This window comes from Tupaia chinensis, unplaced genomic scaffold, assembly GCF_000334495.1.
Source record: "Tupaia chinensis unplaced genomic scaffold, TupChi_1.0 Scaffold000532_1, whole genome shotgun sequence".
NCBI lineage: Eukaryota > Metazoa > Chordata > Mammalia > Scandentia > Tupaiidae > Tupaia > Tupaia belangeri.
The window spans coordinates 6,690,806-6,716,799 of NW_006160045.1; the positions used below are offsets into that span (position 1 = coordinate 6,690,806).

At 37.3% G+C, this 25,994-nt stretch overlaps 1 protein-coding gene across 2 annotated transcripts in view; it reads right to left on the reverse strand.

Moving 5' to 3' along the window:
* AHCTF1 (AT-hook containing transcription factor 1) overlaps positions 1-25,994 on the reverse strand; it is a 95,838-nt gene that overhangs the window by 28,818 nt on the left and 41,026 nt on the right. For both annotated transcript variants that reach the window (XM_006157240.3, XM_006157241.3), the window contains exons 12-26: positions 25,018-25,146; positions 21,711-21,801; positions 20,246-20,335; positions 19,033-19,173; positions 18,112-18,216; positions 16,194-16,287; positions 14,337-14,460; positions 14,118-14,174; positions 12,198-12,344; positions 11,251-11,438; positions 6,084-6,228; positions 5,873-6,004; positions 4,848-4,998; positions 3,997-4,147; positions 2,936-3,043 (exon numbers count right to left, since the gene is read on the reverse strand). In XM_006157240.3, coding sequence (XP_006157302.1) covers positions 2,936-3,043; positions 3,997-4,147; positions 4,848-4,998; positions 5,873-6,004; positions 6,084-6,228; positions 11,251-11,438; positions 12,198-12,344; positions 14,118-14,174; positions 14,337-14,460; positions 16,194-16,287; positions 18,112-18,216; positions 19,033-19,173; positions 20,246-20,335; positions 21,711-21,801; positions 25,018-25,146 — 1,853 coding nt within the window. The remainder of the gene's footprint in view (positions 1-2,935; positions 3,044-3,996; positions 4,148-4,847; positions 4,999-5,872; positions 6,005-6,083; positions 6,229-11,250; positions 11,439-12,197; positions 12,345-14,117; positions 14,175-14,336; positions 14,461-16,193; positions 16,288-18,111; positions 18,217-19,032; positions 19,174-20,245; positions 20,336-21,710; positions 21,802-25,017; positions 25,147-25,994) is intronic.

Sequence of the window (25,994 nt, forward strand, 5' to 3'; positions counted from 1 at the left end):
AAAGAGTACCTTTCAGTTCCCCAAACGCCAATAAATATAGATAAGTTGAGAATCACCAGAAAAGCGAAACATGTTTAGGTACCCAGAAATTAAAACCTGGCTGCTGTTTCATTCTTTTCACTTTTTTAAAAAGAATTATTTTATTTAACTTTATTTATTATTATTATCATTATTATTTTCCAGTTTGATCAGAGACACACAGAGAGAGAGAGAGAGGAAGTGAGAAAGCAAGCTACCAGGTCCGAGACTTGAACCGTGGTCACCTATGTGGGAGTCCAGCACCTCCAACCACCATGCCACTTGCCGACCCCTCACTCTTTTAATTTTATCCTTCATGTTCAAATATCTTATTTACTTTAAGAACCTACCTACTACCCAGTAAGGAAAACGTGTTCTTAGTACAATATCTTCTCGGTTGTTATTCTGTGCTAAGCACAGCTTTGAGATTTCCAACAAACCAAGAATATTTAATCAGGGTGCTAGATAAGTCTTTTCTATTTTCTATTTTGACTTCTCTCAGAAACTGCATTAATATTCTGTACTTGCAAATACTTTGTGTTAATATTTATGTCTTTGGTGCCTATTTATGAATAACTGCTCTCAAAGTGGAGGCTGCACAACGTATGAGACATCTAATGAGTAAAAGCAAAGTTCTTCTATTAACAAGATCTAAGGTATTTAGTTCATATTTTAAAAAAAGTATCAGGAGGTCTACACGTGGTGTGGTGGTTAAGGGTGCTGGACTCCCACATGGCCAATCCTGGTTCGAGTCCTGAGCCTGGTGGCTTGCTTTCTCTCTTTTCCTTCTGTCTCTCTCTCTCACTCTGTCCCCCCTGGTCAAAAAAATTAAATGAATAAAGTTCAATTAAAATAAAAGTTAAAAAAAAAAAGGTATCAGGACCAGCAGAAGGAATAATGGTTATATCACTAAACTCCTATGTAGTTGACTATGGTTCAAGTTCCAGACCTAGAAGCTTAAAACTCACACCTGGCATGTGTACATGCATGCCCAAAAATCCTGAGATAACTGGAGAAGGGACTGCAGTATGGCCATACCCCTGGGGGAGTGATTTCTCGCTTTATGTCTATCTCTCTGGTGAGTGCACGTGCTCTATAGCAAAAATCTCTCTTAAAAAAAGGTATCAAGAAAAAAATTTTTGATTAGTGTATTTTCTAAAGGAACCATTAAAGATTGAACTGGGTAGTAATTCTTCAACTTAAAAAAAATTTTTATTATTTTTTAATTTTGCTATAGGGCACATGCACTCACCAGAGATGGGGGCAAAGGGGGTGGGGTGGTGAACAAATGAAAAAGTAAGCCCCCCACCAGTTACAGGACTCGAATCACTGTCAACCATGTGGGAATCCAGCACCTTAATTACCACGCCACCTGCTGTCCCCTCAACTTTGACCATGATCCAAATTAGAAATGCATTTTATATCACACACATAACTTAAATTACATCAAACAGCACAGTGGCAGGGCCTACTGAGAGTATCCCAGAACTTGTAACATCTACTTAAAACCCAGTAATGCAAACCCCAATATGAAAAATACAGAATTACAAATGAAATTATTTTTATAGAAGGTAAATAACCACTCCTCAATCAGCTCTTTTCACCTGAGTTATACACTTTAGAGTTCTCATACTTCTTTAAGCCCTGAGACCATTAGTCAAGGGTCTTAAACATTTTCTTATTATCCCTCTGCTGAGCCCTAGATCTATTTGAAACACAAAGGGACGAAGAAAAGTGATTCGTGAAAAAAAAATTAGAACCACTGGCAGAAAAACAGAATGTCATTAATAGTGACTTCCACTTAAAACACCTCACCATTTTGTGAAAGTAAGTAAAGGGAAACAACCTAACAAAACCAAAAAATGAAAAATCTTTCCAAGGTTTAAAACATTCCCATTTTGTACACTCTATAAACACCTTTGTATTTAATACTTTATTAACTTATCCTAAGTATCTTGTGCTTACTATACAAAATTCAGGTAATTTTACTTCCATGAAATAATGACAATTGTTTTCTTTGACAAAACGAGCAATTTGCAAGAACCATGAGCACATTGTTAAGAACAGAGAATACATCAAGAGACATTCTGTTCTCTGCTAGTGATGATTATGAACACTTTCCAACTGTCCAGTGGTCTTCAATAAATGTAATCACAATGGGACCAGAGAATGGTGTAGTATTTTAAGTTGCTGGACACCCACGTCATCGAGCACAGTTCGAGTCCCGGACCTGGTGGCTTAGCACTCACACGCTGGATGTGTGTGCATGCCCCAAATCCCATGAGAATGGAGGAACAGGGAATGCGGCATGGCCATCCCCCTGTGGGGTGATTTCACCCGTTCTGTTTCTCTCTGTCTTTCTGGTGAGTATATGCACCCTATAGCAAAACTCTCTAACAAAACAAAAACAAAAAAACAACAAAAAAGAAGGAATAGTAATTTCATATTGGATATAAAACTTCAAGTAAACTATTTTTCTAATACCATAGCTAAAACAAAAAAAGTTACTTAAGATATTTTAGTAGGCTCTATTACACTGCAGAAAACTTCCATGAGCCAATTAAGATTAATTAGTAATTTACAAAAAGCACCTTCAATCAGGTCACTTAACAAGGAGATAATATTAAAAAAAAAAAAAAAAAAGGAGATAATATTAAAGAAACAATTTATAATGTTAATGGTTTTAGTAAAACAAGTTTGCTTTTCAGTATGCAATCCAAAATTACTAATCAGAAATCTTAAATATACTACCAGCTAATGGAAAATTATACTGCTCAAAAATTATAATAAAAAGCCAGTACTAAAAAATCATTTAAAATTTTAAAATAGTACCTGTAAAATTTTAAAGATAACTAAAAATTATAATTATAATTATCATTTAGCACTCGTCTTTAAGAAGTATTTAACAAACTCTTACCTAGAAATTTTTTGTGATGCTTTTGAAATTGGCGTTCCAACAAATGCCTCAGGCACCTCAGGATCTGGAAGTGAATATACTATAGCAGATGGTTCTTCTATTTTAAGACTACAAAGAAAACAGAAGTTTAACTTTTGATTATTTATCATAAAGATAACTGGTAAAAATGTTCTAAAATCAAATTAGATCGGAAAGGAAAGTGGTCTTACTTTTCACTTTATAGATTTCTGCATTATTTACAAATAACACAATATATGTCACTTTTAAATTTAAAGAATAGGGACCAGCAGATATAATGGTTACATCACTGGATTCCTATGCAGTTGACTGTGGATTGAGTCCTGGACCCAGCCACTTAAAACTCAACACCAGGCACATGTGCATGTGTGCTCAAAATCCCCAGAGGAGAATGGAGAAGGGACTGTGGCATGGCCATCTCCTCCAGGGGATAATTTCTCACTTTCTGTGTCTCTGCCAAGTGCACACACCCTATGGCAACAATCTAAGAAGAAAAAAAAAAATGAAAGATTAGAAAACATCCTTCTTGGGGGCTGGCAGGTGGCATAGTGGTTGGGGTGCTGGACTCCCACATGGCCAACCACAGTTTGAGTCCCAGATTTGGCAGCTTGCTTTTTCTTTCCCTTTCTCTCTCTCTCTGGTCAAATTTAAAAAGTAATAATAATAATAATAATAACAAATAATACAAATAATTCCTTAAAAAATTATTCTTATAAGAAAAGTAATAAACATAAAAACATTTTCTCAGAGGCCAGCAGGTGGCGTGGTGGTTAAGGCGCTGGACTCTCACAAAACCCATAGTGGTTCAGGTCCCAGACCTTACTGCTTGCTCTCTCTCTCTGATGAGTGCACAAGTCCTATAGCAAATTTAAAATATAAATAAAATTAAATAATTCTTAAAACAACAACAAAAAGAGCAATTTCCCTTTTTACATTTACTAATAAACTGTAAGGCAGTGAGGATGAAATGTTGATGAATGCCGCCTATGTCTAGGATAGATTAGCAAGTAGCATGCCTATGAAAGATGAAAGTAAAACATTACCTTTTGTAAGGTGATACTGTATGTTTAGGTTCTTTGCTTGCCCATACCTCTCCAATTTTAGATAACACATTATTAATGAAAACGGATCTCGTTAATATAGTCCCTGTTACAGCTTGCTTTGGAACTGCTGATAATGGTTTGGGTCTAGAAACTGTAAAATGAAGAAAGTAGGATTTAATTCAATCTGAAACAACCTAGAATGTTAACTAGAAACAATTAACATAAAAAAATTACTGGAAAACACAAATCACACAATAAGAATAGTTAAAATTATATTTGGCTTAACTGTACTATGTAGGAATATAGCAATGTGGATTTTTAGGATACAGCAAAAAATTATTCCCCATTTTCTAAATGTTACCAAGAACCTAGAAATAACCCAGAGTTCATTCTTTCTGTACAGTAGTGAATAAACTGTAAAAAAAAAAAAAAACTTCCAAGAAAACCTTATTCATGGTATAAAAGTAACCTGTGGGACCAGCAGTTAGCGTAATGGCTATGTTGCTGGACTCCCACATAGTCGACCGCGGTTCGAGTCCCAGACTCGGTGGCTTAACTCACACAAGGCGCGTGTCCAAGATCCCGAGAGGAGAATGGAGGAGAAGGGATTGCCCTGGGGGGTGATTTCTCGCTTTCTGTCTCTCTCTGTCTGGCGAGCGCACGCGCCCTATAGCAAAAACCTCTCCAAAAAAAAAAAAAAAAGGTAATCTGTAAAAAAGCACAACTATTATGAGTATGAGCACGCATTAGCAAAAATGAGCTGAATTTAAGGTAATTATTTCTGAAAGGCAATCCACTCTTATATCTTTTCTAAGCCAATTGTTCCTGACACTGTTCAATTTAAATTTTACCTTCTCGAAAAATTGATGATGTTGACAGATGGTAGGGCTTAGTTCGCTCAATAGCTAACTTTCGCTGGACTCTGGGAAGGATTTTTCCATACTGGTCCAATATAGAATTTCGAGCCACTGATCTCTCCCGCAAATGAGGATCACGATCATTCTATTGAACATATAATTGGTAAAAACTTAATCTCCAAAATGTTAGGTGCTATGGTTATATGCTTACTACTTAAAATACAATTATGAATATCTGGAGAATATCTTATTCCTACCTATATACCAAGTACTTCATACTCAACTCTAATTGCTTTATCAATCTTTACCTATCAATAAATTCTCAATCTCTGCTACCAAGCCTTGATTTTTCACAAATAAACAATGACTATCTGGGACGAGCAGTTAGCACCTACATGTATCAGGTAACATGTGGTTTATACACACCTCCACGCATACTCATAACAACCTCACAAGGAGATATAATTTCACAGATGAGAAGACCAAGGCTCCAAGTATGTCTTAAGCACACAGAACAAATTAAGAATATGACCTTTAAGGTCCAAACAAAGGTCTTTACATTATACAGCTTCTAACACTGTCCATAAACTCTGTCTTTCCTGAGTGAAGTTAATGGTCTGGCAAGATTATGGACAAAAAAACAGATCATAATGGCATACATAAAAAAATTGAGTATTCTTTTTTCTTAAAATAAGAATTGTTCCCAGGACCAGCAGGTGGCATGGTGGTTAAGGCGCTGGACACTCCCCATGGCCAATCGTGGTTCAAATCCTTGAGCTGGTGGCTTGTTTTCTCACTACTCACCCCCCCCCCATCATCTCTCCCTGGTCTTCCCGCCCCCCAAAAAAGGAATAAATTAGAAAAAAAACTGTTCCCAATTCTGTTACAGAGATGAAAAGAGGATCTCCAAGTTTAAGAAAATAAAAGGAATAGTGGTTGCCAGACTACAAGCTCTCACATAAGTTAACTCCAGTTTTCCTTATTCTCTTGTCTCCTACAAAAGAACTTTTATATCATACCATAAGATTAATCTTCAGAGTTTGGTTCAACTTCAAGGCAGGAATATAATTGGCACGTTGCAAATGGTGAACTAAAAGGAACTCCTGATTCTGAATGCTGGTGCTGGACTGCAAAAATTTCACTAAACATTCCTAGGAAAGAATGAAACAGATTTTGTAAACTATCAATATATCCTGAATTTGTGAGAAGTCTGTACTGATAATAAATTACCTGCTCAGTCTCCGTAAATGGTAACTTCAGTAAATCCTCCATTAAGCCCATTTCTTGACAGACTTCATACGTATGCTTTAGCAATTCCTCTATATTCAACCTGTTAGAGTGCTGTCGCAACAAACTCCAGGCTTCAACCATGCACCTGAAAGCAGCGTTTATCAAAGTTCAGTTTTAGAAAAATGACTTCAAATGTTCAAAACACAAAATAGAATATCAAAGACATTATCCATATAAAAGTACTTTAAAATTTATTGACTATTAACTGCTGCAAAATCAAAACAGGGCATCTTTAAAGATCTAACTTTACACGGCTCTATTATTATTTAAATGTACAGTATACAATGCTTAATAACGAAAGGAAACAATGTTAATGGTTGCTGAATTTACTATACTACACCTTTTATCACCACTGTATATTCCAATGTATAAAGAAACATAAATTGTAAAATAGTATACCATGGTATACAAGCAGCCTCATACATATTGCTTGCCATGTCTCTAGATCCATCATTTTTTATTGTGCTTGATTTAATCTCGTGTTCTGTTGTTCAGAGGCTCTTCCAGCCAGGCGAGACACATTTATAGAAGTGGAGGACAGTGATACTTTGATCTTGACCTTGGGTAGGCCTGGGATAAACTGTGTCTTAGATTTAGCCAAATTTTAAAAGGTTATGATCTGATTACTTCTCTGCATTTCCCACTGGGCTATAAGCGCTGACCATTTCGAACTCAGCTTCAGATTGCAGTCTCACAGAAAGCCCAATGCTCAGTGGTCAGCAGGTAATAACCACAGTTGCTAATTTTGGCACCTAGTAAATGAGTATACACCAGAACTGGTCAGATGTTAGTGTTCACTGGGATTGTCAATCGTCTAAGATGCTCTTCTTCCCTTTCTAGGGGTACTTTTTGCATCCCAGGCCAAAGACGTTTTTTGTTTCTGGAATACCCTTGCTCATGGAAACTCCTACAAATTAGGTCTAAGGAAAAAATGTTAAAAGAGCTGGGCATGATAGCACATTCCTGTAATCCTATCAATTTTGGAGGTCAAGGAAGGAAGATTACAAGGCAAAAACCTTGCTTTAATAAAATAAAAACAAAGATTTTTAAAAATAGGAAAACTTACAGAATAAGGGTAGGAAAAAAAACCTTTTGTATAGCTGTACAATGGGCATTTTAAATTGTTTTGCCAAAGAGGAAATAAGTTTAGAAATTAAAATGTTTATAAAGTAAAACTACAAGAAGCTAGGGGTAAAGCCTATGTACACTGTCTGGAAAGTTTACAATAATGTACAGTAATGTCGTAGGCTTTTACAGTCACTTACCACTCATTCACTTAGGACAACTCCCAGCCCTGCAAACTTCATTCAGAGTAAGTGTTCCACACAGGTGTAGCACATTTGATCTCTTACAGCATATTTTACTGTACTTTCTCTGTGTTCAGATGTGTTTACACACAAATATTTAGCATTGTGTTACCACTGCTTATCGTATTCAGTAACATGGAGTACAGGTTTGTAGCTTAGGGTAAATAGCCTAGGTATTTATAAAGCCTTACATAAATATCTATTTATATAGCCTAGGTATATACTAGGCCATATCAGCTAAGTTTGAATGAGTACAATCCACGATCTTCACACAACAACCAAATTGCCTAACAATATATTTCTTGTTGTTGATAAATTCAACATTTATTCATGATAAAAATCTCTGGCAAACTAGGAATGTAGGGGAACTTCATCAACTTGATAAAGAGCAACTACCATCAAACTTTGAGGTAAAAAACATAATACTTTCTTCTTATGATCAAGAATAATGATGCACTGGCAAGTGGCATGGTGGTTAAGGCAGCTGGACGTCGCACGGATGTCTGTGAGATTTGAGCTCTGGCTCTGGTGATTTATAAGACATGTGGGGTACATGTATATGCATGTCCCAAATATCAAGAAGAGAAATGGAGAAGGGATGTGGCATGATAATCCCCCACAGGAAGTCCTTTCTCATTTTCCCTCTCTATCTCGGACAAACACATGTATCCTTCAGCAAATTAACAAAATAAAAGAACACAAATGTCCATTCTCATTCCTGCATTCAATATATGCAGGTCTGAATCAGTAAATAAAGCAAGACAAATACAGAAAAGGTTACAGAGTGGAAAGGAAAAAATATACCGGTCTACTATACTCATAGATTATATGACTGACTTTGTAAGAAAAAAAATATGCATTAAAAGTATGTAAAATAATCTAATAGAGCTAATAAATAAGTACAGCATAGTTATAGAAAACAAATGTCAACATACATAAATCAACTCCATGTTTATGTACTAGTAATAAGCTGGAAATAAATAAGATTTTTATTAGAGATTGGCTATTTTAAAATATCACTTACAGGGACCAGCAGATGGCGTAATGGCTATGTCACTGGACTCCCATGTAGTTGACTGTGGTTCGAGTCCTGGACCTGGTGGCTTAAACTCATGCCAGGCACGTATGGGTGCAGGCCCATCCCCCTGGGAGGTGATTTCTTGCCTTCTGTCTTTCTGGCGAGCATACATGCCCTAAAGCAAAAACCTCTCCAAAAAATAAACATATATATACCGCTTACAATAACACTAAAATATATGAAATATCAAGGCGGGGGGGGGGGAACCTTAGAAAACACATATGTGTATACTGAAAATTACAAAACAACATTGAGAAAAATCAAAGCCCTAAATAAATGGAAATAGACTATGCTGCTGGATAGAGTCAATAGTGTCAAGACGTTGATTCAGCCTAAAATCATTTATAGATGTAATGTAATACAAATAAATCTCACAGTGGTCTTATTCTGAAGAAGTCAGCAAGCTGATTTTAAATTCTATGTGGGAAAGCAAAGAATCTAGAGTAGTCAAAATTATTCTGAGAAAGAATAAATTTAGAGAATTCACAGTATCTGCTTATAAGACTTGCTATAGTTGGCAATAAAGCCAATGTGGTATTAATGAAAGAAGAGCCATGATCTATAGACCCATCAGGAGTCCATAAATGTAAATAGTATGATAATAGATGCCAACTGATTTTCAAGAATGGAGCCAAGAAAATGAAGAAAGTACAGTGTTTTGAGGGCCAGGAGGTGATGCAGTGGTTAAGGCATTGGATCCCACATGACTAACTGTGTGATTTGAGTCCCTGGACCTGGCAGCTTGAAAAATATGTCAGGCATGCATGCATGGCCAGTATTTCAAAAGGAAGATGGAGAAGGGACTGCAGCATGGCCATATGCCCTGGCAGGGAAAAGGGATGATTTCTCACTCCCTACACCACCTCTGATGAGTTCACATATCCTTTACCCAAAAACTTAAAAAATAATAAAGGCTTTAAATAACTGATTTATTATAAAATAAATATTTATTATAAATAAATGATTATTCTATTATATTTATTTTATTTTATTTTTACCAGAAAGAGACAGAGGTGGGAGAAAATTGAAAAAGCAAGTCACCAGGTCTGAAACTTGAACCACAGTTGACCATGTGGAAGTCCAGCATTTGACCAGCATGTCACCTGCTGGCCCATTTATCAAAATTTTAAAACTGATAATGAATGCTACAAGAGAATACATAACGAAATTTCAAAACTCAGTAAGAAAACAAACAAACCAATCTTAAAAACAAAGGGAACAGCAGATGGCATAATAGTTATGTTGCTGAACTCCCATGGAGTTGACTGCAGTTCGAGTCCTGGACCCAACGGCTTAAACTCACACCAGGCACTTGTGCGTGCGTGCCCAAGATCCCAAGAAGAGAATTGAGAAGGAACTGTGGTGTGGCCATCCCCCCTGGGGTGTGATTTCGTGCTTTCTGTCTCTGTCTTTCCAGCAGAGAGCACACATGCCCTATAGCAAAAACCTCTCTGAAAAAAAATAAAACAAAAAAAATTTGGGCCAGTGGGTGGCATGATGGTTAAGGCACTGGATTCCCACATGGCCAACTACAGTTTGAGTCCTCAGCCCGGCAGCTTGAAAAACACGCTGCATTTCTATGTATGTGTGCCAAAGATCCTGAAGAGAATGAAAGAGAAGGGACTACAGCATGGCCATCTCTGCTGGGGGTTGATTCCCCCCACCCTCCAATTAACACACATGCTCTATAGCAAAAAAAGAAAAAAGTTTATACATATACTTTACCAAAGTAGAGATACTGAGAATAAATGAACACATAAAAATAGATTCAATATCATTAGTTGTTCTGGAAATGCAAATTTAAGTAATAACAAGCTATCATTACATATCTATTAGGATGGATCCAATAAAACAAACTGATAATACCAAATGCTGATGAGAATCTTGATACCTTTCTGAGAATATACCCCAAGGTAAAACAATACCTAATGTGTAATATTATGAGTGATATGTGCATTGCCACAATGTAAACAGAACTATAATATACTTATTAGAGAATATTATAATATTGCAAACAGAAGAAATACAGTTATCACTTGCTCAAATCTGGTTAAACTACACTAAGACATTAACACTTTTTAAAATCATTTAAACAGATGATTCAAAATTTCTGTGAGATTTACAATGGCAAATATAATGACAAAATTCAATCCAAAGAACTGTAACAGCCAAGCAAATAATATTAACAGGTATCAGAACACTATCACTGAACACAAAAACCATCAAAGAACACAATTTATCAACTCAATATGATTTTCTTCTTCCTCTGTTATCTTCCTTTTTAAAGCATATTCAACCCTGAATTATTCATGGAGGACCCTAACAATGGCAATTAGCAACAAATAAATCTCAGTTTGGCTCTTCCTTTTACAAGATATTTCTATTCATCTTATTTTAGATGAAAGGCACTGCATGTTTTTAACACAGAAAGGTAAAGATGCATTTTAGGTAATGCAACCAATATAAAATATATTGCCATTTCATTTTATTAACATGTGAATTTGTACTTTCAGCAGTTAACACAGGACCCTCTGCAAGGCAGACGCACATGAAAAGATGCCATGTTTAGTCTGGAGAGCTTCCTGAGTATACCAGGTGTGGACTGTGGCATCAAGACCCTGCTGAAGGTGTTATTTCTCTCTCTCTCTCTCTCTCTCTCTCTGTCATAGAAATAAACTTTGTGAAATTAAATAAAGTTTGTATTTTCAAAAAATGTACTCACCTATTAAAAAGCAGAACGGTGAGGTGGAGGATCACATCACTACCACTGGACACGGTTGGCTTCATTGTCTGAATATACCTGAGGGCTTGTCTGTGCTCGCCCTGACTCATAAAGGCTTGGATGATCTTTGAATGTTGCCAGGGCACAGGTTTTGCAGTAGCTGGGTGAAAAAGGAGATCCAAACCACTCTGCAAAAATGACATGAAAAGTGCTAAATATAAGCCTTTACATTCAAAATAGTTAACCTTTAAAAAGGCAAACAATACTAAAAACCACACACACAAAAAGAATAAAATCAGTTTAATATAAACCATAAAAACGACTATAATCTATCATATATATGTGTATGTGCGCACACTGAAGAGACAAAAAGGGAAAGTGTGAAAGTAACCCCCAGGGGATAAGGCTACACAGCAATCCCTTTTCCTCCCTTCTCCTCTTGGGAATTTGGGCATGTGTGCACATCTGGTCAGTGTGACTTTCAAGATGCCAGGTCCAGGTCTCGAACTGCAAAATCAGTCATGTGATATCATCTATTGTGTCTTTTAAAGAACAAAAGCTTTACCAAAGCCTCATCTTTAAAACCTTGTAACTTTATTATGTAAAATCTTTTCATCACTAATTTCATACATAAATGTCAAATCCTGCCCTGTAGGGTCCGGTCCATCCAACAACCCAAACATATTTCTAACATAGCAATCATCCACTCTCTACCTGTAGTATTCATTCATTATTTACTCATTCATTTCCTTTTTTAGGAAGTAAGGAAACTAGAATCCTGGACAATTCTGTCTTTGATCTTGCTGCCTTAGTACTTAGTGAAGGTACTGATTAAAATGAGTCCTTCAACTGCCTCTCGAAGTTGACTGTGTTATATCTTTAATATCAAATTTAATCTAGTTATGTATATTTGTTAAAACTATTTATGAAAGCTTAAACAGACGTACCTCATAGTCATTATGATCTATCAGCCAAAATCCTTGAATAAGTTTAACCTGGCCCCAAGAAATGGCAAAGGCAGTTGGAAAAGATTCAATGGAAGTATCCGTTTTGTTTGGAAAGGAATACATAATATCAAGTAGTAAATAAATGGTCTTGTTAAAATGGATTAAGGAAAACAAAAAGGAAAACTCCTACACATGTATTTAGAATAGGCAGCAATAGAATGTAGCATTACAAAGGCTCGAAAAATGAAAAACGTAAGTGTTCAGGAAACTATCATGGATATCTAGTGAAAAGAATATAGGCTTCATTAAATGTGGGTACAGCCAATCTCATACTAACTTTATTCACTCCATTCACTCATTCATTCATTTGTGGTGGTAATATTTTATTAGCATCCTCACAAAGAAAATGAACTTAAAACCACATGATCTTCATGAGGTTACTAACTTAACAAGTTAAAGAAACAGACAAAATTCCAGCAAAAATATCTAGCAAGAATTGTCAGCTTAAACAAATTATTTATTTTATAAATTATGAATGGAACCACACATTTTTAGGCCAAGAAACTGACATTAGCATGGGACCAGCAGTTAGCATAATGGCTATGTCGCTGGACTTCCATATAGTCAACTGCGGTTCAAGTCCCGGACCTGGTGGCTTAAACTCATGCCGGGCGTGTGTACCCAACCAAGATCCTGAGAGGAGAATGGAGGAGAAGGGATTGCGGTGTGGCCATCCCCCCCGGGGGGTGATTTCTCATTTCCTGTCTCTCTGTCTCTGGCAAGCGCACGCGCCCTATAGAAAAACCTCTCCAAAAAAAAAAAAATCAAAAAATCTAGGAATCAAATAAAAAATATCTAGGAATCTAATACAACTCCTAGAAGAATCATAAAACAAAATGTTAGGTCTGGACAGTGGTGCAGCAGCAAAATGTGATGTTCTACAAGGCTGATCTATGTGGGAAGGTTCTCGGTTTGCATCTGGAGAGTTCCCTGAGTACACTATGGTCTTTCCTGTGACTAGAGGTTGGCTGAAGCTGAGACTACAGTGTGAAGAACCTGCTGGGGGTGCTGTCTTTCCCAATCATGAAATAAACATTAAAAAAGATTACACATAGTTTTAGATTAATCATAGGTCATATGAACCCAGCCAATATATCCCAGGTTAAAAAAATTCAAGTGAATTTGAGATTATACTTAGGTATGTTCTGAATGCTTTGAAATTTTATTACCCTGATAATATATGAGTATTTGTATGTCGCTGGACTTCCATATAGTCAACTGCGGTTCAAGTCCCGGACCTGGTGGCTTAAACTCATGCCGGGCGTGTGTACCCAACCAAGATCCTGAGAGGAGAATGGAGGAGAAGGGATTGCGGTGTGGCCATCCCCCCCGGGGGGTGATTTCTCATTTCCTGTCTCTCTGTCTCTGGCAAGCGCACGCGCCCTATAGAAAAACCTCTCCAAAAAAAAAAAAATCAAAAAATCTAGGAATCAAATAAAAAATATCTAGGAATCTAATACAACTCCTAGAAGAATCATAAAACAAAATGTTAGGTCTGGACAGTGGTGCAGCAGCAAAATGTGATGTTCTACAAGGCTGATCTATGTGGGAAGGTTCTCGGTTTGCATCTGGAGAGTTCCCTGAGTACACTATGGTCTTTCCTGTGACTAGAGGTTGGCTGAAGCTGAGACTACAGTGTGAAGAACCTGCTGGGGGTGCTGTCTTTCCCAATCATGAAATAAACATTAAAAAAGATTACACATAGTTTTAGATTAATCATAGGTCATATGAACCCAGCCAATATATCCCAGGTTAAAAAAATTCAAGTGAATTTGAGATTATACTTAGGTATGTTCTGAATGCTTTGAAATTTTATTACCCTGATAATATATGAGTATTTGATAAAACGTTAAAGGATACAACAGAGTGTTTGCTTGCTTCAGAAACGTTGTCTAATAGGTATATGTCAAGTAATGCCTATAAGAGAGATAAAAACGTTAGTGCATTTTATAGTCTTTCATTCACTCACTTCTGCTCCTTTTTTTCTAAACCTATCCCAAGCAAGAACACACAGCTAAGCATGTCTCCTCCCCTTTTAACTTGGTAGATTTACCTGACAGCATGTTACTGTAAACTTACATGCAGACTAGTAGGAGGATATTTTCCTGTGCCTCCTTCATCACGTTTCCACAGCTTCTCAACTCGATCTCCTAACTGAGAAACCATTCCATCAATCATCAAGCAATCTGGGTTCCACTTCCCTCTATAATAAAGGAAACATTAAGATGACTTAATGTTATGTTCCGAAGTACCAAGTAACAAATATCGAATTCACAAAAGCAATAACCACAACTATCAAAGAAAGAACTGAACCCCATTTATCAGCATGAAAACTCCAGAATATCGAAGTCATATGGACCCCAAGGCTGCACACAAGTTCAACCACCAGCAAGTTCAGGTTCCAAGGGAGTACAGGATCGAGCCTGCCTCTCAAAATGACTCAGACTATATCCTATTTATCATCTTGAGCAAATTATCAGAGAGTATGGCAGAGAGAAGACAAATTTGAGAGGCTCTAAACACTATGCTTTGTTTTTTCTGATACTTTATTTCAAAGGAACAGACTAAGATATTCATTTATTTTTTAAAAATAAGGGGGGCCCCAGCAGATGGCATGGTGATTAAGATACTGGATTGTCACATGGTTGAGCACAGGTCAAGTCCCACACCTGGTGGCTTGAAAACAATGCTGGGCATCTGTGTATGGGTGCTCAAACACCTAGGGGGAGAAGTGAGGAGAAGGGACTACAACGTGGCCATCCCCCTTGTGGGGGGGTGATTTCTAAAATGTCCTGTCACTCTCTGTCTCTGTTCAGCAATTGCATGTGCCCTTTGGCAGAGACCTTAAAAATAAAACAAAATAAATAAAAACACATAGATTATACCCCATAAAGACATACACCAAGTATATGTAAATGAAAAATTATGATGTAATTTATAAAAACTTGTTAAAGTGGGGGAGGGGCGACCCCACAGCAGTTATTAAGTGCTATATGGAGGGAGTCAGAGCCCAAATGACTGACCACCATTCAAGTCTTGGCCTCTGTAGCTTGCAAAACATGACAGGAGCATGTGCAGTCACGCCCAAACTCCTGACAAGATAGAGGTGTTCGTGACTACACCCACTGGAGGGTTCTTTCTCCAACTCTAGTGAGTACATTTGTCTGCTGGCAATTAAAAAGAAAAAGAAACTAAAATAAAAGTGTGACAAGGCAAACAATATGACTAAAATAGGAATGTCAGTAACAACTGTGGTATGTAACAATTTCACCCCACTGAACTATTGGGTAACACAATATACTAGACTATCTGAAAGTCTGACATCTTTTTTTTTTAAAAGGTTTTTGCTATAGGGAACATGCACTCATCAGAAAGACAGAGAGACATAAAGTGAGAAATCATTCCAAAGGGGGGATGGCCATGTCGCAATCCCTTCTCCTCCATTCTTTTCTTGGGATTTTGGGCATGCATGCACACGCGCCCAGTATGAGTTTAAGCCACCAGGTCCAGGACTTGAACTGTGGTCGACTACATGGGAGTTCAGCAACATAGCCATTACGCCAACTGCTGTTCCCAAGTTTGACATATGATAGAAACTATTTCTAAAATATGTTTTGAAGATTTAGTATAAATCAATGAGAACCAGCAGTTAGTGTAATGGCTATGTCGCTGGACTCCCACGTAGTCGGCCGTGGTTCGCGTCCCGCACCCGGTGGCTTAAAACTCACGCCGGACACGTGTGCGTGCGTGCCGAAGATCCTGAGAGGAGAGTGGAGGAAAAGAGATTGTGGCGTGGCCATCCCCCCTGGGGGGTGATTTCTCGCTTTCTGTCTCTCTGTCTTTCTCTGTCTGTCTGGCGAGCGCATGCGCCCTATAGCAAAAAAACCTCCCCCCCCCAAAAAAAAAAAAAGATTTGGTATAAATCAAGTACTATACCTTGATAAACGCTCACACTTCTGTCGACGATTGGTATAGTAGTTCTGAATTACAGGGTAGTTGTAGCATAACCTTGACAACTGCACAGCATCATCTAGGTATTTTATTAAGAGTTAGAAAAAAAGCTCGTAATATTTCCAAAATAGCTCAACAAGACTTAAGGTTATATATTTTGATATTTTAGTAAAATTTTATGACTTAATCCACAGGCTTGCTAAATTTAACTAATATAGGCAGAATATATCCCTAATCTGAAAATCTGAAATGCTTCAAAATAAAAAACTTGTCAATAAGACACCATCAGTGGAAAATTCCACACATGACCTCATGTGACATGCCACAATCAAAATGTTGCAATATAAAAATACCATATAAAATTAACTTTAGGCAATCAATCAATCAATAAAAATAAATATGAAACAAATGAATTCTGTATTAGACAGGGGTCCCAACCCAGGCTGCATATCACAGCCATAATATATTCTCAAGAGAAGCCAGATCTCTTATGGCAAATATGTTTCAAATCCTTGGCCTGGTCAGTATGAACCATTATAGCCATGTGTGACAGTGCCCAGGATCCAATAGGCTGGAGGACTAGAGGAAGAGGATCTTATTGTGACCAGACCTGTGGAAGTGCTTGCCTCTCTCTCACATTCTCACATGTGCATGCCTACACTTTATCCTAAGTAAAGAAATAAAAGCAAGGGTCCAGCAGGTGGCATGGTGGTTAAGGCACTGGACTCCCACATGGCTGACTGTGGATGGAGTCCTAGACCTGGAAGCTTGCTTTCTTACCTTCTTTCTTTCTCTCTTTGTTGGGTAAGCACACATGCCTTGTAGCAAATTAATATAATAATACTAATAATGATGAATAAAATAAAAAAATAAATAAAAATAAATAAAAGCCAAACAAAAAAACATAATCGGTGTATATGGTCAAGATCCTGAGGAGCTGGAGGACTGAGGAAAGTGGATCACAGCATAAGTCTCTGTCAAGGGTGCTTCTTTCCCTTAGTCTCTCTCTCATTGTACGTGTGCACATATTTTATCATGAATAAAATGAACTTTAAAAACCCTAACTCAGGATCTAAATTATAACTTCGTGGATCTAAATCACAGCTCATGATATTGTTGAACCCATTTCCTGGAGCCATGTTTTCTCAAATTTGCTTTCCTGCTAAATGCTATTAAACCTAGTAAATATGTATCAAACACTAGTGTAGCAGGCATGAGGTGAGGCGATGGGGATAAAGGAAGAACGTAAGTTATGAAGAGGCCAGCAAGTGGTACAGCAGTTAGGATGCTAGACTCCTACATGGCCGATTATGATTAAGTCCCAGACATGTGGCTTGAAAAACACACCGGGCGCATAAATGCACAGGCCCAAAATTCAGAGAGGAGAATGGAGGAGGGATAGTGGCATGGCCAATCTTCCCTGGGAAGTGATTTCTCACCTTCCCTTTCACCGTCTCCCTTTGGTGGGCACACGTACTACCTATGGCAAGAACATTTTTTTTTTTTAAGTTATGAACAAAAAATAATGTGAGGTAGAACAAAGAAAACCTAAAGCATTAAAACCCAACAATAGGGAACCAGCAGTTAGCGTAATGGCTATGTCGCTGGACTCCCACGTAGTCGACCGCTGTTCGTGTCCCGGACCCGGTGGCTTAAAACTCACGCCGGGCGCGTGTGCGTGCGTGCCCAAGATCCCGAGAGGAGAATGGAGGAGAAGGGATTGCGGCGTGACCGTCCCCCCTGGGGGGTGATTTCTCGCTTTCTGTCTCTATGTCTCTCTCTGTCTGGCGAGCGCACGCGCCCTACAGTGAAAATCTCTCCAAAAAAAAAAAAAAAAAAACCCCAACAATAAAATTAAAGATTTGAGGATATCTTAATTAATATTTATAGAATGATATTTTACCTAAGGCTTCTGGTAAAAGGCCAGAATGAGAGAACCAAAGAACCACTTGTGCATATTGACAGATGAGGTGGGTAACCATACACTTATTGCTTAAGTCCATCATTCCTGTAAAGAAGAGTTTAAATCAGTTGTTTAACTTGAATTAATCACATACAATAAGGCAGGATGCTCAATGGTTTTTAAAACTGAACGAATTGGCGATTTAAAAAAAAAATATATATAGACATTTTAGTTAAATATGCTTCCATCTTAGCTATACTTCCATTTAGCTAATTTCTTGTGTCATACATTAATCCAAATTAGTACAATACGATTAATATAACTTATTCGAACCAGGCCTTTAAATAAAACTGGATTTTGTTGTTTAAGTGGCCAGAGAGCCTCACAGTCTGCTGATTAAAGGAGCTAGGTCCCACATGGCTGACTGCAGGTTGAATTCTGACCCTTGCAACTTGAAAAACATGCTAGGTATGTTACAATATATGTGTGTTCAAAAGCCCGATGGGAAGGAGAGATGGGTGACAAAGATTTTGGCACTACCACAACCCGCTGTGTGGAGGGGGTACTTTCTACCTCTGTCTGCTGAGTGCATGCATCCTTTGACAATTGGAAATAAAAGCAAAACAAAAAAATTACAATGACTTCTTTGAATAAAAACATACAACTAACTTAAAAATTTTAAATTCTACTGGAAGCACACCACCTAAAGAATCATTAGTATCTCCATAATTTCCCAAGTTTATTTAAGCCTAGCTCACAGCACATCTTTCATTCTGTAACTTTTTATTTAAAGAAAAAAATAGTAGCATTTGAGAGCTAATTCCTCTTTACAATCTTCCATCAAAGGCATAGGAACTTTTTTCTCTAAACTGAGAGATAAAATTTAATCAAACACTCATCTGTGGGAAACAAAAAGCATACCTCTCTCAGTGATCTCCTGGGCCTCTGTTGCAAAACAGCTTAAGACTGTATTCAGGTTGCTTAGAAGCAAATGGCACTGCTGAAGAGATTGTATAATTTGTGGATCGATGAAACGACATGAGCCATCAAATAAAGGTATACCTTTCAAGGATAAAATAAGATTAGTTTCCACAGACTAAACCTGAATGATTAAGAATTGCAAATTTTCAAATTTCTATTATTTGAAAAAATTATTATACATTTTATGAGAGTGAGAAGAGTCAGAGTGAGATTTTGAACACAATTGAGATCTAGAGTTAATCTTTATAAGCAGTACATCAGGAAGACAGGGATTTACTTTAATGACCAACTTATTAATATTGTATTACTGGTCTAGAAATCATCTTAATTCTAAAATCCTTCCAAGCAAACTCTAATCTGCTTTATTTCCAATACATTTAAAACTGTAGCTTAATTATTCTTTAATGCTTAAAAAAATTTTTTTTTAAATCCTCTACTAAGAGTAATATTAGGGCCAGCAGGTAGAACTCCCATTCGAGTCCTGGAAACTATGGCTTGAAAATCACACCAGGTGCAATGTTTCTGTGCCTAAAATCCTAGGAGGAGAAATGTGATTTCTCACTTCTGTCTCTATCCAGCAAGTGCATGTGCCCCATAGTGAACTATTGAAAACAAATGAAAAATTAGGTTGTGAAAAGCTGTGTGTAGCTAAATGTTTTCAAAAGTCCTTTTGTTTATACATAATGACACAACAGAAATGACCAAAACACATCCATCTAAGTAAACTTAAATTTTACTTTCATTTACAGTGCAATCATATATCAAACTAATACTTTTAACATTATTTTTGCATTACTTAGATGTGATTAAATACTTTAAAAAGGAAGTGACTAAATACAGGTGCTTATGAATTTAAGGGGCACATTGCCCTTACCATCATCAGCATATTCAGTGTATTTTATAAACAAACCTCCTAAGGCCAAAAGATGAGATATCATTCTGAAACCAGCTATTGTAAGCAAATCAGCATATTGCCAACTTAAAACCTACTGAAAAATCTTGGTCAAAAATTGTCATTTTAATGTAAAAAGAAATAATTTTCTTCTAGGACTTCTTTAAAATGACTCTAAATGATGAAAAAGTATTAAGTACTTAAAACAAATGAAGTCTAGTTTTAAATTCTGCTCTCAATCTAAAGATGTATAATACTTACATAGTCTATCAAATTCCTCTTTCGTGAGAACGACTTTATTCCATGTCCACTCAAGAACAAAACGCAAATTAGCAGCAGAATTTGGTTGCTCTGATTTGTCAGTACGAAAAGGAAAAAGAAAGACTTGTTATTAATTACAAGCAGAAAACTAGTAACTCTTCAGCAGAGAAACCAGGTAGACAGTACCCTACCCTAACCAAGTGAACAGAGTGAACATTCACATTACCGGCGACAAACTGTTACGGCATATCCTTCTCAGTGCATCACATCAGAGAGCACATAATTTCAGCAAGTGCTGCCCTCAAAAATGTAAAACCTAAATCTAACCATGAGGAAATATCAATGGAGACAAACTGAAAGGTTATCTACAAAAGTACAGGCCTATATACTTTTTAAAAATGTCAGTATCTTCAAAGATGAAAGTTTAAAAACTGTGTAAGAGAAAAGGAAATTAAAAAGTCATGAAAACTGGGGCTGACCGGTGACATACCACAAGGCAGTGCTCTGTGAAAATGAACACACATGCTAAGTACCTGGGTTTGTATTGGAAAGCCTTGCTATACATACTGAAAATGCCCATATTCCTATCTAGTTGAGGCTGGGAGTGAGCCACATGAGGCGTGAAGACCCTGTTGGAGGACTCTGTTGTGGGTCGTTCCTTCCATCCCTCCCTCCCTCTCACAGAATAATTTAAAAAAAAAAAGAAAGAAAGAAAGAAAGAAAAAGCATGAAAACTAAATACTCCACCCCCTCCAAAATTTGACAATAAAACACATTACTGAGATAACTGGTGAGATTTCAATGGGGGTGGTAGGACCAGGGAATTTAAAAAAATAAAAAATAAAAAGTCTCTGGGTTTGATAATATCAAGTATTGGTCTTAATTTTCTCCATTTTTAATAATCACAAATGGTTAAGCAAATGTTCTTATTCTAAGAAGGAAAGAATAGTGAAATACCTGAAAGTAAGGAGGTATATTCTCGCATAGTTCAGGAAAAATTGCATTCTTAAATGGTTTAGAACAAAAACCAGTCTGTGTGGTGTTGGGTATGTCCACAATGAGTGACACACACAACAACCTGGATGAGTCCCCAGAGAATTTTGCTGTATGAAAAAAATAAATCCCAAAAAGTTCTATGCTGCATGATTCCATTTACGGTATCCTTATAATAACAAAATTATAGAAACAGAAAAGACTAGTGACCGTCAGGAGTTAGGACAGGGCAGGGAGAAGATAGGTCTGGCAATAAAAGGGCAACACCAGGCACTCTGCTGTGATATACTGGAGATCTGCCAGACAAAGACCACCACTGGGTGGGGAGACGTGGTGAAGGGTATACATGATCTCTGAGTGTGTGGCATAGCTGTATATGAATCTACAATCATCTCAAAATTAAAACTACAAAAGAACAGTGAACTGATATTTAATAAACATAAAGAAACTTATTAAAAAATCAGACTCTTACCTTCTGTTATCCACCTTTTGATACAACCAGTCAAAAGCCCTAGGGAACTTGTCTGAATTGCTGCTGACAATATAGCTTCTAACTGCTCTTCCTAAAACATGCCCAAAAAAAAAGCCAAAATAATAGAAACAGGATATGAGATCATAGGTAGCACATTTTAGTTCACAGTACAAAATTTTCAAGGCTAATAACCATGATCTACAACAATGGATATAATGAAAAAGATAAATAACAACAAACATTGGTAAGGCTACAGAAAAACTAAAATCTTCAGGCACTACGGATACGAATGTAAAAAGGTAAGTGACTATTTTGCAGTTCCTCAACAAATTAAACCAAAATATCTTATGGCCCAACAATTTCACACCTATGTACACACCCACAAGAAGTGAAAATACATATCTGCACAAAAACTTCGCATGAAGGTTCAGAACAGCATTATCCATGATACACAAAAAACTGCAGCACCTTAACCACTGTGCCACCAGCCAGCCCCCGTAAGAAAATAACTTTAGGGACAGTGCCATGGACTTGGCAGTTAGGGAGCTGGATCCCACAAAACCAAATGCACCATAAATCTAGATCCCATATAACCAACTGCACCATAAACCTAGCAGCTTAAAAAACATGCTGGGCGTGTGTGCATATGCATCCCCCAAATCCTGGTGGTATAGAGAAATGGAGAATGGCCATGTCCACTGGGCAGGAGGGTGCTTTCTCTCTTGTCTCTGGCAATTACACATGTCCTCTCTGGCAGCTTGAAAAAAGGGAAAAGAATTTTAAAATCTTACTAATAAAAGTAAAACGAACTCTGAATAAATGGAAACACACTATGCCGACTTAGATACAAAAATCTGAGATTATAAAAATTCTACCCAATGGGCTGACTCCATGGTAGGATCTCACCTGGCCAGCCAGACCATTTGAATCCCAGACCTGGCAGTTTGAGAAATATACCAGGGGCGTGTGCATGTGTCTCTAAAATCTTGAAAGGACGGAGATGAAAAAGGGAATGTATTATGACTTCTCTCCATGGAAGGTGCTTTCTTGCCCCACCCACCTCTGGCAAGAATATGTGCCTGCTAGCAACGAAAGTAAATAAATAAAAATCCTCCCTAAAATTAATATGTAAATATAAAATTCTAGAAAGAATTTCAACTGATTATTAGATAAAATCATCTCACAATAAAAAAGGAATGACTCTGAATTGCTTAAAAAATATAGAAAAAGGACATTACTAAATGCCTAAAAAAGTACACATTAAAATAGCATGGAGGGGGGCCATTAGGTGGCGTGGTGGTTAAGAACGCTAGACTCCCACATGGCCAACCGTGGTTCGAGTCCCAGACCTGGTGGCTTAATTTCGTACTTTTCCTCTCTCTTTCTCTCTGGACTCACTCACTCTATCCCTCTCTGGTCAAATTTTTAAAAATAAATCAATAAATGGATAAAGTCAAACAAAGTAATTCTTTTTTTAAAAAAAATTATTTATTCATTCATTTTTAAATTGACCAGAGAGAGAGAGAGAGAGAGAAAGAGTAAGCCACCAGGTCCAGGACTTGAACCGTGGTTGACCATGTGGGAATATCCAGCACTTTAACCATTAAGCCACCTGCTGGTCCCAAAATAATTCTTTTTTTTCTTTTAAAAAAAGGGGGGACCAGCAGTTAGTGTAATGGCAATGTCGCTGGACTCCCACATAGTCGACCGCGGTTTGCGTCCCGGACCCAGTGGCTTAAAACTCACGCCAGGCACGTGCGTGTGTGTGCCCAAGATCCCGAGAGGAGAATGGAGAAGGGATTGTGGTGTGGCCATCCCCCCTGGGGGGTGATTTCTCGCTTTCTGTCTCTCTGTCTGTCTCTGTCTGGTTGGCGAGTGCACGCGCCCTACAGTGAAAATCTCTCCAAAAAAAAAATAAAAGTAAAAAAAGGGCAGAGATTGCTGGCATGGAGGTTAAGGTTCTGGACCCCACATGGCCACTGCAATGCTCAATTCCTGGACCTAGCAGTCCAAAAATCACGCCAGGTGCGTGTGCATTTGTGCCCAAAATCCCAAGAAGAGACGGGAAGAAAAGGGACTGTGTGTAAGCCCATTCTCCCTGAGAGGTGCTTTCTCTCTTTTTCCCTCTTCCCCCTCTCTTTCTGGTGAGCACATGCTCACTATAGTAAAAACTCAAAACAAAACAAAACAGGCATAGAAATAAATCAATGGAACAAAATAAAATCCCAGAGTACATAAGAACATTTGTGATTAACAGTGGAATTTTATTAGCATGCAAAAGAATGGCCAATATATATATGAAATTGTATATATGATATCCTTTTCATGTACAAGGGGTCTTCAAAAAATTAATGGAAAAAAGTATGTTCTGAAAAAACTATGCATGACTCAAAAATTTTAACATTACAGTAGTTACAGTTTTGCATTATATTTACTCTAGAAGATCAAATCCTGGTTGGCCAATAATATATTTAACTGCATATACAATATCACCTTTGTCATGTACAAGAGGATCAAAAAGTTTGTAGAAAATGTGATTGGTGGAAAAACTCATGGATATCATATGTTTCTGCAGCACAATAAACTCATGGGCCAGTAACAGAACACTGTGTGATGCTGAAGCCATATGGGAAATCCCTGAGTTTATGTCTTGAGGTCGGTCTACTTGTACACACCGAGTGTAAGTGTGAGCCTGTGATCCTGGCTGGCCAGGTCAGAAATCTTTTCTACTAGGCTTTCACAAGAAACTGATTTCCATGAGCAGTGGTTCTACATAGGAATCCTATCTACACTGTAATCGATCCATGTTAAAACAGACTGTTGCACTCTACTCCTAGAGTTTCTAACCCAGCAGCTCTAGGATAAGAATCACAAACTTGCATTTCTTACAAGTTCCCAGGCAGTAGTGAAACCAGTGATCATATTTTGTTCCTACAGATCATGAGATTCACCTGAGCAAAGATGTTTTCCACTCAGGGATGCATTCTCTTACAATTATGCTATTCTGTCTGAGGGGCTGGGAAACAGCATTTAGACTGCAATAAGGACTTCTATTCAGGACATGTCTAAAACAGCCATGATGTACTTCCTGTCCTACATGCTTCTACACAGCTAAGAGAACCTGATGTGAAGTTATGGCCTAGTGGGTCTTGGGGTATGACTCAAGACCACAGCTACTGATATGCAGAGTAAACACTGTACTTTTTCATTTACTTTTACAGAAATTATCTAATAGAGTTTTAATATAACAGAAAGTTAGCAACATATATTCAACAGAAAGAAACAATAGAGTTAAAAGTTATCTCACTTGACTTAAACTGGAAGGCTGAATATCAATAAGTCTTGGTGAGAGAAGACCAGCAACAAGACATCGATTATAACCATCAGGAATGACTTCATTAAGTGATGGTCCGGATTTCTTTAAAAATGTCAAAGTCTGTAATAGATAAATTAATAAAACATCAATACTAAATTCAAATAATTAACTTTAAGAAGTGATAAGTTAATTATTATATTTTAAACTTTGAATAAAATTAAAAGATAACAAATAGCAATTATGGAAGACTTTCCGTGCAAGAAAAAGAGTTGATAAGTTCTTGATATAAACCAATGTTTGACAGTTATTAATAATACTGTTAAGGGGCCGGCAAGTGGCATGGTGGTTAAGGATGCTGGACTCCCATGTGGCTGACCACAGTTCGAGTCTCGGACCTGGTGGCTTGCTTCCTCACTTTCTCCTGCTCTCACTCTTGCTCTATCCCTCTCTGGTCAAATTAAAAGAAAGAAAGTTAAATAATTCTTTTAAAAAAATAATACTGGTAAACCTATTTTAGGTTAATCTCTAAAGCTGATTGTCTTGGTGACAAATACTGAAAAACTCAACGCATACATAAATGTATGCAAGTGCACATACACACAAACCCTGAAATTCACTCCTCTTCATCTAATGTGAAGAGATTTGATATGAGCTATAAATATGGCATTCATTCACACCTGCCTGATTGCCAACTAAAAGGTCTATCACACTTGAGTTTCCCTAAAAAAGAGTTATTTTTTTTTTAACACTGTTTGTCTTTTTCTGTGCCAGGAATATGCTAGGTACCTTTTCTGCATTGCTTCATTTCCTCAAGCTGCTATAAACATTTCAATGCCTCCCCTGGAAAATTGTCATTAATAATTGATGCTATTACCTGCTAAGCTCATAAACTTATTAGAAGCAACCATTTAAGTTGCAACAAAGTTTTATACAATTAACACTAAATAAAGCTTAAATCCATAAAGAGT